This window comes from Fusarium proliferatum (assembly GCF_900067095.1).
Source record: "Fusarium proliferatum ET1 genome assembly, contig: FPRO_scaffold004, whole genome shotgun sequence".
Classification (NCBI taxonomy): domain Eukaryota; kingdom Fungi; phylum Ascomycota; class Sordariomycetes; order Hypocreales; family Nectriaceae; genus Fusarium; species Fusarium proliferatum.
The window spans coordinates 2,227,565-2,241,442 of record NW_022194793.1 but is presented as its reverse complement, the minus strand read 5'-3'; the positions used below and the strand labels follow the sequence as shown (position 1 = coordinate 2,241,442).

Sequence of the window (13,878 nt, the reverse complement as noted above, 5' to 3'; positions counted from 1 at the left end):
GGAACCGAGATCTCGGCTCCAAGAACCATTGATCCAAAAATGCAAAATTCTAACCCAGAGCCGCCTAGCTCATCTGGTTTACCAGAGACCCCGGGTCCACGAAGTACCATACCTTATTAGCATGTCTTTATAAAACCTCGTTTTCAGGAACGTTTCTATCATTCACGATTGATGATGACTAAATCTTAGACTTAGAGTCTTGGACTATATCTCTACATGTCGCTATAGGGTAATTGGAGAATTAGCTGTTGTTCTCAAGACACTAGCGTTGTGCAGCACTAGGTTGTTCTCGTATCGGCAGTTTTGGCTTTAGTGTTTCGTTGTTATATTTATATTGAAATACGGAGTACATGATTTGATATTCTATTGTAGCCTATGTTACTCTGGATGCTATCCATAGCACCGGGGAAGGCGAAAGAGAGATCAGCTGGTTCTCATCTACGGAGTAGTCAGCCTGTCACTCAAGAGGAGCGCCACGTTCTTGACGCCATGATCTGACCCCAGTAACACAATTTCAAAATTAAGGCAGTTGATAATAAAGATCAGAAACATGAGAGACATCTATAACATATAGAGGCGTAGGAGAAAGGTCTTTCTGGTGTTAATGGTATAGAATTTCCTGCAACCGTTTCCCAAGGCTTACGTAAGACAGCTACCTAGGTACCTATGCAATTTTGGCGGGTTCATCAAGACACAGACTGGCTAGTAGTCAAGGCCATTTGAAATCAGCCAACACTTACCACTGGGGCTTTAGAAGCACATGCAGATAGAAGTTAGTTTGTTTTGCCATTCCCTCTGCCTATTAGTATGTTCACGGCTACGATCTACCACCCGAGAAGGCGTCTAGATAAAGTAATGTAGAGACTATACCGATACAATAAGCTTCATAGCCTCATTTGTATGTCTCCCATCCCATATTGAGTCACCAGTGACATTTTTACTTAGATTCGTCCTTGGCCAGCAGGTTTTCCACTCTTTTGACCTTGTCCTCCGCCGTCTGTTTCTTATCCGTTCTATGACGAGATCATGATTAGCATACAACCAGACAAGACACTATAGAAATAATGCATATGTAGGGCGGTTGAACTTACCGACTACCGACCCTCATCGACGACTGAATCCTGACTACACCACGGCGATGCACAACAGCATGTGCTTTTCCTACAGCCGCCATTACCTCGTTCCATGACCCCTCTAAAGAGAACTTGTTAGCTTTATGCACCTGGAGCTGTGAAGTATGCAGCAGCAATTAGAGCATAGGATTGGTGCAGGCCAGAAATAACGCACCCACGGTGGTACCAGCAGAGTGAAGAGTATACTTCAATCCACTCGCCTTGAGGACCTTTTGAACCTCAGCAATATCTTCGGCAACGGACACAGTTCCAGTTCCGATCTTTTCGTTGTCAGTATCAGAATATCTGCAATCCCAACGCTTCAAGGGACATGAAAAAACCAAGACTCACAGGAAGAAGGCAAAAGTCGACATAGCACGACTCTGGCGTAGCAATACTTTCGTAATCCATGGTCAAAATCCCAGGTTCCAGTTTGGGTGGTATGAAATATGGTTGAGAGTGAAGGTAGAAAAAATAAGAGAAATATATCGATGTGTGTTCTAGGCTTCTGGGTCTTGGACTTGGTCTAAATCGCTGCTAATTGGCTGACATGATGTTGCAATCATCAACGACTTCATGATGTTGAAAATGCTGATAATGTTGCTGACGAGGGGCACAGCTGTGCATTATTCATGAAGTACGTATTATCATTCCCAGAGCAATTTTCAGTTAATGTGACATCTTTATACATTTCTATTGAGAGTCTATCGTCAAGGTAAATGCATATCATCTGTCTAACAGGTCAATCTTATGCCACCGTATCGCTACCAATTTATCGACCCATCCCCTCTGTCCCTAGTCGTAATTCAATCTATGAAGATGCAAGCTTGCTATCCTAAACGCCTCGCTGTATGCCCATGTGTCCGAACCGGATTAAACGGCAGGTCTATTCAGACCTGTGTAAATAATGTCGAGAGAAGAGTGAAGACAAAGAAATTGTGTTCGAATGCTGAAATGCATTCAAGCCTTGAGTAACTTTTTATACCAACAGCACTGCGGCAGCGACGAAGGCAGTCAGGGCAACCATCCCGACTTGTCTGTCAGTCGTGCTGCCAATCGACTCATCCGAGACCTCCTCACGCCCAGTGGCGTCAGAGATACCGTTCATCCTGTCTGTAGCTGCGAGAACCTGACCCTTCTCGAAGAAGTCTACAAGCACAAAGTTGGGTACAGCACCCCAATCCTGTCGGCATTCCTGAAGATGCTTGCCCAACTGACCATCCTCACTGGTACCATCACTGTTTACAGTATCGATGTTCTCAGTGTCAGGGACGAACAAGTCAGTGTTGTCTGAAAGACTCTGATACTTGAAATGATTGACGAGACCCATGTAGTTACTGGCCATGGCTGTAGCACCATCCTTAATCTTGGAGGGGCGGTCGACAGTGCAGTTGAAGCCGGTGAGAGAGGGAACCTCAAACGCTGTCTCAAAGACATAGTCGAACTCTGGCATCAGGTAGGGGTACTGGGTCGAAGCATCAATGTTGGTGACGAAAGTTACAAGGCGTGTGCTGTTATCGATCATGGACTTGAGAGTAGGCCACTCGCTGGTCGGTTCCTGGGTAGCGGGTGCGTAAGCCAGCTCAGCAATACCGGAACCGTTAATGGCTTGACCAAACTCATCAGGTTTGGCATCGTCGGAGTTGACGAGCAAGAGAGTGACAACCTCATTCTTGTTGGCTTTCATCCACACGTTGATTTTAGACAACCAGTCCTCTAGTGGGCCAGCATCGAGAATACCACAGGAAGTGTGACAAAGACGGAGGGTGTTGTTTTCTTTGTGTACCTGGGCCTGAAGCAGACGAAGACCAGCGTCAAGGGCATCAGTAGCGTTGAAGTTCTGGTTACCTGCAGCGGCGAGCCCGTTGTTGCCATCGCGGAGAAAGGAGCTTCCGTGAGCCCCCATGTGTGTGATGTTGTTATAACTGCGGCTGCAGAGGTCTGGAGAGTTGTTGCATACTGTTGAGGAGCCAGACCCTGACCCTGACCCTGAATTTGATTGTGGGAGAGCGTAGACGGTGGACGTAGCAGCGAGAACTCCGGCCACGACGGAGAGAAGTGAGGACTGGAGCATGTCGATTGGTTTTTTATGTGTGATGGTCTTATCGAGAATCTATGGGTTTAACGAGGCAGAAGAAAAATATGATAATACAGAAGATAGACAGGAAGTAAGAAACAAATCTAAAGAAGGAGGTATGAGGTTAATAAACTATGAAACAAAGAAAACAATATTTGCCATGGAGTATGTCATGAGGTAGGCTGTAGGTCCCCGTAGGCATAGGGGATGAGATGGTTGCTGTCCGTGCTTTCAAGCTGACGTCGCCCCGGTCCAATTTTCTTTATTTTTTGTTCGAGGTTGGGAGTTGGCGGCGGTTCAGTGAGAGCCATCGAGTGGGAGCGAACCAAAAGAGGCCCTGGATATCCACTAAATACCCACTGCCCCGGAACGCTGGAGTGATCGCCAAACGACTGAAAAGCCAAGACGTTGAAGGTTGGGGCTGAGGTCGGGTCAGGTTTCGAGTGGTCGATGCTGCTGCGCCCCTTGAGACGTAGACGTCAGCAGTGGATATGCCCTGGGTATAGGTGTTGTGTTACACTTCAAACGCCGACGAGACAAATTAAGAAATACCCGTTTTGCTCTAACGTCGTAAACAGAGTTGACTTCTGTTTGAGATACAGTTTGAGATTGTACCTGTCGAGCAAGCCCTAGGTACTAATGTATGTTTTCTAATGTATAAAGCATGAATAAGGCATTTGCTGTATCCGTAAATCGATGTTACTTCATGCCTGGTTGGCCAGTGTTATCAAACGGCGCAGATCAGCATGAACCGTTTATCCATCCTGCCGTCCAAGGCTCCAACCACCACGGTTTACGATGCAGCTCAGCAAGCAGCCACATACATATCACACGTGTAATGATTTATTCCAGGATGCCAAGAATACACACTGTACCTTAATGCGGGAGCCGAGACGTTGTCTCGGCTGCAGCCATTTGCCCCTCCACATCCCGGGCATTTTGAGAACGCCTCGCCGCCAGCGAGATTGGATACCGTTGGTCTAATGTGTGGTACTCAATTCTCTCTCGTATCTGATATTAGCCCCTTTTGACTCGACGAACTGGATTTTCTCAGGTGTGCCCAGAAAATTGTGACACCACTGAACTACAGAATCACATCTAACCTCAGTTTCTTATGCATATCACGACAAGCGGCCATTCTTCGTGAAGGAGGAGGTGGTGGTGGCGGCTGGGAGGCTGAGCAGACTACGTTTTTGAGGGGCATGATCTATTTTTATCTGTTTCATGCCATTAGCTTCCGCGGACCTACCTACATTAACGTGGCGGCTCAAAATGTCGACCAAGCATGACGGTCCTCACTTTTCAATGTATCAAACACGATGGCATGATGGCTGGTATATGTAGGTATCCAGTTATGGAGATTAAACGTGCTTCTTTCACTTGACTAAGATAGATTTCAATAACCCCTCGATGCAAGTTCGGTAACATTTTTCTTACATGGCCATTAACAATGCAATGAGGGGCCCCATCGCAAGACTACGTATATCCTATACCGAGCAAGTTCTTGTCCTTGCGTACTCTTGCTTACTCAGGATCACCGTATTCTTCTTTCTTGTCGAAAGAAGCCGCGGCTTCAATCTCTTTCAACTGCTGTTTCCCCTCCTCTGTTGTAGCGTCAATGATTTCTTCTTCCAGGCTCAAAATGTTGGCCTGTCAAGCGATTCGTTAGCCCATGAATTATAATCTTGTCGGCAAGAGTTGGCAACTTACCTCGCCAAAGAGACCCACGAGTTCCTCAGCCTCGTCAATCTTCATTTCACCGAGCACTTTGTTCACTTCGTCCAAGTTGCCCGTCTCCAAGGCCTTGCGCATCTCAGGCTTGAAGCTTTCGAAGATCTTCCGCGCTTCCTGCTCTTCAGGGTCCTCGCTGTCCGCTGAAGGAACCTTGATGTTGATGACGGTACCAGGCTCCACGGCATGTAGCTGAATTTGCTCGACACCTTCGGCTTGCCCTTCTTTGGCTCGCTCGGCTAAGATCTCCCTTGAACGTGTTCGAATCTTCATATATGTGTCTTGGACATCCTTATAGAATACGTCCTGTGCTTGGTGCCCTTTGGTTGTGATGCGTTTGAAGAAAAGCCCGACACCATCCTTGCCAAGAGCTCTGCAGTATTGTAGAAGTAGAGCCTGATGCACCAATTGCCGCGACAACTCATCCTTGTTCTCCAAAGCAGCGTCAAAGGCCTGAACCAAAAGGCCATCTGTCTCCCTCTCAATCAACAACTGAGGATTCTGCGACAGGAACTGGAGACTAGCCGCATAGTCATTTGCCTTGATGGCGCCGAATTTCTTTCCAGCCGGGGAAGATTCGATATCGTTGTCATCGTCCACCTTGACGTGTTGGTTTCCGGGTGCCGAGCTGGAGGAGGGTTCAGTGAAACTAGGATTCAGAAGCTCTACCTTTGTGGAGTCCTTCTTCTCTTCTGGCTTTGACTTGGCGACATGCGAGCTATCAAAACCTGTGTGAATGCCCTCACTTGTGATCTTTCGGCCTTCCTCCTTCTGCAACTCCTCCAACTTAACTACTAGCTGTTTCTGCAGGTCCATTACCTTATCCTCGTGTGACTGAATCTCAGAAATCATAGCTTCGTATCTGTTTTCCGGTTTCTTCTCATCCAAAGCCTTATTGACTTGGTCCAGGAGCGTTGCCATCATCTTGGTGTATGATGGTTGTTCCTTCTCCTGGGCATGAACACCCTCGGGCGGTGAAGGCGGCTTGTCATCTTTTGGATCTCCGGCTGATTCCATCACGGCTTGAAAGGCAACTTCTGCTGGGTTCCTGGTGACAGCCTCGGAGGCATGGGCTCGCAGCGATGCCAGAAGCCCGGAAATTCGCTTCAGCAATCCATCGTTGACCACACGCTCATACTTGTAGGTCTCGATTTGCAACTTTCGGTGCTGTCGCTCCTGGTGAATCTGATTCTGCTTCGCGCGGATAAACGATCGCTTGTCGACATTAGGATGCACTTCAATGTCGGAGTCGTCACTGAGTTCCAGTGCGTCCTACCAAGACTGTCAGGGACGGGATCAAGCAAAGAGGTTCCAAACCTTACCCATTTACTATAATCGACCGGCATGTTGTAGACTTTGGTATGTATGAGTAACCGCCTTGTAAGTGGTGTCGCGAGATGAGTTTAGTAAGGAGTGCTGGTTTTGAATAAGGCCGCAGGAATGGAAGTTTCTGGACCTTACATCAGAGCTCTACCATGATAGCGGGGTGATTATAGGCAACCCCACTAGGTAGTACGGCTGTGGCAGACTGTGGCTGCTGTTTGTACCAGCCACAATAAAGAGAACCCAGAGTGGACAAGCTACTAAGGTACTGTGAGTCGATCACATCAAACGAGGGAATCGTAACATGGATACTATGTAAGTTTTCATTGCCACGTAGCCAAACCAGACAACAAATAGTATCCTTAGCAATTATTCCACAAGCAAAAGTACGCCTTCGCTAAATGAACGATCTAGGCTATTGTACACATCAACATTGACGGGGTTGCATACCATATTCTAGTGGACCACCGTCTCGTCCAAAATTCGTCAATAATGCTGCACAATGTTTTCAGCAAGTCTGGGAAGTCGGCCTATTGCCTACGACATCGTCTTCATGAAGTCATCCAGGTCGAAACTCTCCTCATACTGCTTGTTATCCCAAAGATCCCCTAAATCATCCAGCCATGCCTTCTTGCCTGGTACACGCACATCACCTGTCTCGATATCGACCATATCCTCTTCTCTTCCTTCGATGTTGTTCTTCTCCTTATCAGCTAAGAGGTTTGGTGCGGCATCTCCAACATTAAATAGATCAAGAATCTGATCTGTGTCCATCGTTGAGAGGCCAGCGTTCTGTTGATTTACGACTGTTGATGCGACATCAATCTTGAAACGTTGGAGGTTCAGAATTTTCTCCTCGAGAGTTCCACGTGTGATTAGGCGGTACACGTTCACCACTTTCTTTTGACCGATACGATGAGCTCGATCCATAGCCTGGAGATCCTTCTGGGGGTTCCAATCGTGCTCCACGAAGATGACAGTATCGGCTCCCGTCAAATTCAGTCCAAGACCTCCCACGCTCGTAGTTAACAAAAGCACGTCATACGACGGGTCACTGTTAAACTTGTTGACGATATCCTGTCTCTTGTTGGCTTCGACCGAGCCATCAAGTCGTAGGTGAGATACCGAGGGCAATAACTCCTTCAATACCTTGTTTTGCACCATATCGAGCATCTCCTTCATTTGACAGAAGATCAACGCACGGTGGGGCTTGATAGGTTGGTAAAGGGGATCGTTCGAATCATTGCCTTCAACGCCAATACCGCAATCTACCAGTAAATCTCTCAGAGCAGTCAACTTAGGTGCGTGCTGCGCATCCTCAATAGAGGTTCCTTGTTTGGCGAGAATCTTCTGCGTCTCGTCGTAAAGAGTGCTTCCTGGTTTCATTACCATGGCAGGTGAGTTGCACAACTTTCGCATATACTGTAGGGCCTGGAAAATGTGTTGCTTGGCTTCTTTATCTTCACGACCCGCTTCGGCCTGAATCTTCTTGCCCTGTTTCTTCGTGAAATCCTCGAATAGTTTTTGCTGTAGGTCGCTCAGGTCACAGTAGTAGTTCTGCAAGATCTTTGGCGGAAGATCGTTCAAAACCTCTTCTTTGAGACGTCGCAGCAGGAACGGAAGCACCTGTTTGTGGAGTGCTTCAATCGCCAAGGCACCCGCTTCCTGTTCCTTTGATGATGCCTTGCTAAATCGACTTGCAGCTATAGGTTTCGCAAAGCGATCCAGAAAGACCTTTTCAGCACCCAAGAATCCAGGCATCAAGAAGTCAAACAGAGACCAAAGCTCCAAGACATTATTTTGAATAGGGGTGCCGGTGAGGATAAGACGATGATTACTTGCCAACCTCTTGACTGCCTGTGTGATCTTGGCCTTAGGGTTCTTGATCAGATGGCCTTCGTCGAGCACAACATAGTTCCAACTATGTTTATCGAGAACTTCTGCGTCATTGCGGCAGACATCGTAGGATGTTACTACGATGTCAGTCTCGCCAAGTCTGGCTTTCATAGCCTTTCTCTCCGCCGGCGGCCCAACGTAGGCGGTCACGCTCAAGAATGGTGCATAGGTCTTGATTTCTTGCTGCCAGTGACCTGAAAGTGTAGGTGGGCAGACAATTAGGGACGGCAGCTTGCGGACATCCGGTGCCTGTGTCTTGGCAAACTCTTCGGCACGCTGATGATGATCACTGGCTACGATACAGAGGGTCTGTAGGGTCTTGCCCAGACCCATATCGTCACAAAGAATACCATGAAGGTGGTATTTATTGAGGAAATTGAGCCAGTTGACGCCTTCTTGTTGATAAGACCGCAGCTCAGCCTTGATGGCTACAGGAATCTGGAATTGCTCTACCTTCTTTGGGTCCAGCAGTTGAGCAATGAAGGTTCTCTCGCGGTCCCGTCCTTTCAGCAATTCCTCAGATAATCCCGGCGGGTCAGGAATTCCGGCTTCAAGAGGAACAAGTTTGACTAACGTGGCAAAGGATGTTGTTGCGATGAGGCGGATCTCGTTGTCAGAATCGCTCATTCGTCCCAAGACTGGCACAATCAAAAAGATGACATATGGCAAAATGGCATCTCCCATGACAGCAATTAGATGGTAGATAGCTTCGATTGCTCCTTGTCGGAAATTGAGGTCAACTGGATTATTGATCGATGGGAGAACCTTCTCAACAAGTGCAGTCATACCGTCGACGGTCATGACACTGCAAATTGTGGCCATACACTTGGCAGCCATATACCGGAAGACTGAAAGTTCCGAGTGCAAAGCTTTTATGACAAGAGGCATCATTTGCATGATGAAAGGTTGCAAGGCCTTATCCAAAGTTGGAGTCATGGTGCGAATGACGGACATGGCGTCGACAATCTCTTGCCCAAACGTCTGTTCGGGATCCTTAGCCTCTCCAGGCAGAGTGTCAGGCGAGAAAGCTCGAACAAGAGGGTCTTCCATGAATGTGCGGAGGCTGGGGACAGTTTCTAGTAGGCTGGCGCCGTAAGTTCTGGAGAGAATTTCGAGGGCTTCTTTTGCACCTCGTCTGGTGATGCGAGCAGCTTTAGCTTCGCGGGCCCATTTAGCAGCATCTGGGTGATCGACACGGTCCTCTTCCTTCTGCATGGACAGAACACAATCAGTCTTACTGGCATGAACTGGAAATTCAGGAGTCTCAGCAACTTCGACACAAGAGAACTTGACCAGGTTGGATACCACTTTATCGGCTGGTCCCTTTCTACCCTTTTCAGTGAAAAGCTGCACGAGTCTTGCAATTGTGTCAGCAGATCGAATTTGAAGTTGCTGGTTCTCTTCCGTTTTGACGGAGTCCATGATGCCCTTGATCAATGGGCTGGGTTTCTTGGGGAGTACTTTCATGCCAACCATTGCACACGCTGCTGCTGCCTTGACGCGGACATCACGAGCTGCCTTGACAGTCTTGGCTTCTTCAATGGCCAAGATGGTCATATCACGAGCGTCGGACAGCTGTTGGCTCGCTATCAGACGTTGGCCGGGAGGCATGGCCTTCTTCAATTTCTCATAGTCATCGCCGATACATTTCTCTGCGGTGGCAATGGAAAAGGCACTCGGGCCAGCTTCTGCTTCTCCTTGGACCACTACAGGCAGTGTCGGAAGTTTGCTGTGCGAAACCTTACCATGGTCTCTGAACAGATGAATGAGCTGCTGGCATTGTGTCCTGACTCGCTGGATGTAGTTGACAAGATCCCTGTATGCCGCTGGACGTTCTGAATCAATAATGCGTTGTAAATTCTCGAGGTAACGAGGAGAATCGCCCAACTGTTGGCTATTCATGGCAAACTCGTCGATAATGACGCATGCTGTCATCTGGCTGGATGAAAATGCTGACCCTAGGCCAGGAATTAACAATGCATCATAATCGTCAAGGCTTGCGACAGGGACTCGAGACATGATGAAGCCCATTGCCTTCGCAGCTGAAACACGAGAGCGAATCAGCACATCCATGCCAACGAGATCCACGTCGCCTTGCATCATGTGGCCATCAACATCGTGGGTAAGGCTGGCTGTAGGGGTGTCGTCGATCTTTGTGGATTTCCGGCGACGCTTGGGGGCACGATCAGACCCATCGGGAGATGACGGCTTCCGCGGTGTGTGCTGAGTAACTCCGGGCATAGTATACGTGCCACCTGATGGCTTTTGGAAGAGTGAGGCGTTCATTGGGATCGGGTTTCTCGAAACACCGATAGGATGTAGAGTCAGTTGCATCATAGAATCGATGTGAGCTGTGAATTCGTCTGCAAGAACAGCAGGTTTGCTGGCTAGGCTCTCGACCAGAGACGTCCATAGGTCCAAAGACATGTTGAGGGCGTCTCTATCTCTTTCAACGAGAATATTTTGAAAGATCAATCGGAGAATTCTGCCGTTGAGCCAGCCCTGTGAGGTCTCTGCGTCAAGTTTTGCGAAAGTTGACAATGCTTTCAACACAGCCACCCTCACCGACGTGATGGTATGACGTAAAAAGGGGTAGAGTCTGGGGACAAGCAGAGTGAAGGAACGTTCTTCATCTTGGGCGGCCGATGCCTTCATTGCTTCGAGCACCTCCGGGAAACCACACAGAGTCGCGAGCAGGTCCATGATTCGCCCAGTACTGGCGCTCAGGTCATCACCAAGATTTGAGAGACTCTCCCAGATTATGTTGACAAGTCCCTCGAGTTGTGTGGGCCGCAAAGTGACAAACTCCTTAGCCATGGGGATAAGCGTAGCGGCACTGACAGAACGGACATCGTCATCCATATCACCCAGGCCTTTCATCACCGTCTTTATTATGCCATCAATCATGTCGCTGTCCTGGAGGAGGAGGTCTTTCCTGACCGCGACAACATATCTCAGGCCAATCATCCCGCCATGGCACACTGACCAAACCGGCCTATCAAGCTTGAGATCTTCTTGCATAACCATTCTGTAGAGAATTTGGAAGGTGCTGTAAACAGATGACGATGGTAGATGTTTCAGAACGGATCCAAGAGACTGTCCAATTGTTTCCCGAATAGGCGCCACAGATGTATCAGAGCTGTAGTCAGTGAAGCGATCAAGCATTAGTACACAGCACAGCCGACAGGCCATATCATCAAGCCATTTCTGATTGAGGACATCATTCTCCTTCCTTGTCTTGTTGCGTAGCTTCCCTGCACCTCCACCATGTACTCGGATAACTTCACGAAGGCCCATGGCAGCTCCGTGTCGGGTTTCCCAGGAAGGGTCAAATAAGTCCACTTTGAGGAAGTCGCATAATCGGTCATATGGCCACTCGGCGCCCTCCATAGTCTCCTCCGCTTCCAGCTCGGATTTTATGGGTATCACTGGTCCTTTGAACTCGCTCACAACCTTAGTGTCCTCATCAACATCGGCAGGACGATCGAGGTTGAAGTAGTCGTTGACTTTGCTGTTCTTCTTGGTATCTCCATCTGGCATGGCCGTGTCATCACCCAGGTTATCGGATCCAGATGTCATTGAGCGCCTGACAGAAAGATCTCCGAATCCTCCCTTACCTTGGGATGCTTTCATTGCCTCTCTTTTACGTTTTCGTTTTAATACATTGAGCTGTCGAGAACTCAGTTGAGATTCTTCAGGCACTTGTGATTGAGCACCAGATCCGTCAGGACGAGCGTGTCCGTTCCCGTTTGTGGTGTCCATTGGTGTCATAGGCGCAGTAATGTTGTCGCCACCTGTGTATGCGATTTCGTCATCTTCATACTTCCTTCCAAGGAGCCCTAATCGCCCATTGAGAGTCTTCTTTTGATGTGTTAGTCGCGCTTGCGGATCGAGAGCTGCTAGTCCATATTCGATGCCACCGCCACGCAGTAGTTCTTTGCCGTATTTGAGAATCATCTCAACATTGAGAGACTCCAATTTGAAGAAACCATCATCGGAAGGTAGCTTTTTTTCATCATCATCCTCCTCCTCTTTCTTGACATGTCCGTTTTCGGGCACAGGCTCCTCCTTCTTCCCTTCCTCGGGCGCATCTTCGGAATTTGGGTCGTAGATAGGGGCATGCTCTACAATTTTTCCAATAGCAGAAGCTGCGGTTCTCCTTGTCTCCCATTCTTTGTGCCTCAGATAAGGGACGACACGGGAGAGGAGATTGAATAATTCATCAGGGTGTTGCTTTTGCCAATCAGCAAGTTGATTAACAGCAGTATCACGGATGAGTCTCGTACTACCCGTTTCGAGGATACTGCAATTCTGTCAGTTTCAATCTCATGTAACAGGAGAAACAGCGCTTTAGATGACACATGACTGAGATATCATAGATCCGGGGGTCTGTTGGGATTTAAATAATGAAGCACACTTACGTGACTAATCTGTCAAGTCTAGACGGAGCGTCAGTACATTGGAACTATGTGGATATGATGTTTGGAGAAACTTACCTCGAAGCCATTGTATGTATTAGTTGGTTGTAATATTAAGCGCGTGTCATGGCATCTCGGTCGCTGTATCACAGTTGTCAGTTTTGCGCACTTTCAAGGAGTCAAGCATTCAACGGAAACCAATGATATGAAGGTTGTGTCGATATAGATAGCACCCGGCGTGGCGGAATCGTGTAGCGCGACGCGACGGATCAGTGGGTCGTCGGGTGTGAGATGCATGCATCCGGTAGACGAGACCAAAGGCACAGGGAGATATGGTAACTTGGTTCAACAAGCGTCACTCTCGACTTCGTTCGAGTGATAGAGATTCTGGGAAGATAACAGAAAGACTTTGAAGGAGTGCAGCCAATTTGGTGTGAAATATTGATAAACAGGGGGAAGATAGACTGCGCATGACGCAGTGTGGGGACATAGCAAGGTATCATAATATATACCATAGTAGGTCGAAGGGGAATGATAACGATCGAAGAGGGGAAATTTCAAAAAAGTGAGAGGCATTGGACCACTTACCGGTTGAGTTGGTGGTGAAAGGGTAATTCGGCGTCAAGCCTTAAGAGCCAAAGCGCACCACCTTGATTTGGATTGTAAAACTCAGCAAAGCTGTCAACACCAGATGTTGCTTGCCGAAGGTCCCGGCCAAAACGAACTGGTAGTAAGATATCCCAATCCCCTGTCTACACTGCATGCAGCATCGGCACTTAAAAGTCAGATTAGAGTGGATGTGGTGATGTTATGCAGAGGAATATGCTGCAATGAGACGTAGCCGATCAGTCGTGACGGTGGTCGGCAGTTTTAAGTCTTCAAATGGCTCTGGTTGGCCGGGCTGCAGGCACTTGGAAAGGCTGGGGTTGTTGGTGTAAGTTCTAGATGAGACTTGTATTGGATTGGATGGCCAAGTGTCCGGTCGCTGTATATAATGGCAATCAATAGGGGAAATCAGCCGGGGTTAAGGGATGATTGAAAATTAAAGTGGGTGCAGCTTGAATTTGTTGTCGTACTGCAAGTTTGCGATTGCCCGAGTAGGCAGGAGTGGTGCTTTTCCTTGGTTGCTGCTACTGCTTGCGCGCTGCTGCTGTGGTTCCGGGTGGCCAGCTGGAAAAATCGGGGTGGAGGGCAGGCCGGGTCTTCTATAAGTGAGTGCTTGTATTTTTATACACGCGGCGCGGCTTTGAGGAGCACGGCCAACGGTTTCTTTCGTTGCGCTCGCTTAATTTCCCTCTTGCCTGCTAGCGTCATCATTGGG

General features: G+C 48.2%; 4 protein-coding genes across 4 annotated transcripts; all 4 read right to left on the bottom strand.

Moving 5' to 3' along the window:
* Positions 1 to 937: 937 nt before the first annotated feature.
* FPRO_04893 (uncharacterized protein) lies at positions 938 to 1,523 on the bottom strand (the record flags this gene model as incomplete). The annotated part of the gene is made up of 4 exons (XM_031230453.1): positions 938 to 1,013; positions 1,092 to 1,194; positions 1,288 to 1,393; positions 1,464 to 1,523. 4 exons carry the CDS (start codon positions 1,521 to 1,523, stop codon positions 938 to 940), a joined length of 345 nt encoding a protein of 114 aa, XP_031080588.1.
* Positions 1,524 to 2,091: 568 nt separating this feature from the next.
* On the bottom strand, positions 2,092 to 3,186 carry FPRO_04892 (uncharacterized protein; the record flags this gene model as incomplete). The annotated part of the gene is made up of 1 exon (XM_031230452.1): positions 2,092 to 3,186. The coding sequence occupies one exon, from the start codon at positions 3,184 to 3,186 to the stop codon at positions 2,092 to 2,094; it is 1,095 nt and encodes a 364-aa protein (XP_031080587.1).
* A 1,527-nt stretch (positions 3,187 to 4,713) lies between these two features.
* FPRO_04891 (putative Hsp90 co-chaperone Cdc37) lies at positions 4,714 to 6,266 on the bottom strand (the record flags this gene model as incomplete). The annotated part of the gene is made up of 3 exons (XM_031230451.1): positions 4,714 to 4,839; positions 4,900 to 6,192; positions 6,243 to 6,266. 3 exons carry the CDS (start codon positions 6,264 to 6,266, stop codon positions 4,714 to 4,716), a joined length of 1,443 nt encoding a protein of 480 aa, XP_031080586.1.
* Positions 6,267 to 6,780: 514 nt separating this feature from the next.
* Positions 6,781 to 12,646, bottom strand: FPRO_04890 (putative MOT1-transcriptional accessory protein; the record flags this gene model as incomplete). Its single annotated transcript, XM_031230449.1, has 3 exons — positions 6,781 to 12,442; positions 12,561 to 12,578; positions 12,636 to 12,646. 3 exons carry the CDS (start codon positions 12,644 to 12,646, stop codon positions 6,781 to 6,783), a joined length of 5,691 nt encoding a protein of 1,896 aa, XP_031080585.1.
* Positions 12,647 to 13,878: the final 1,232 nt, after the last annotated feature.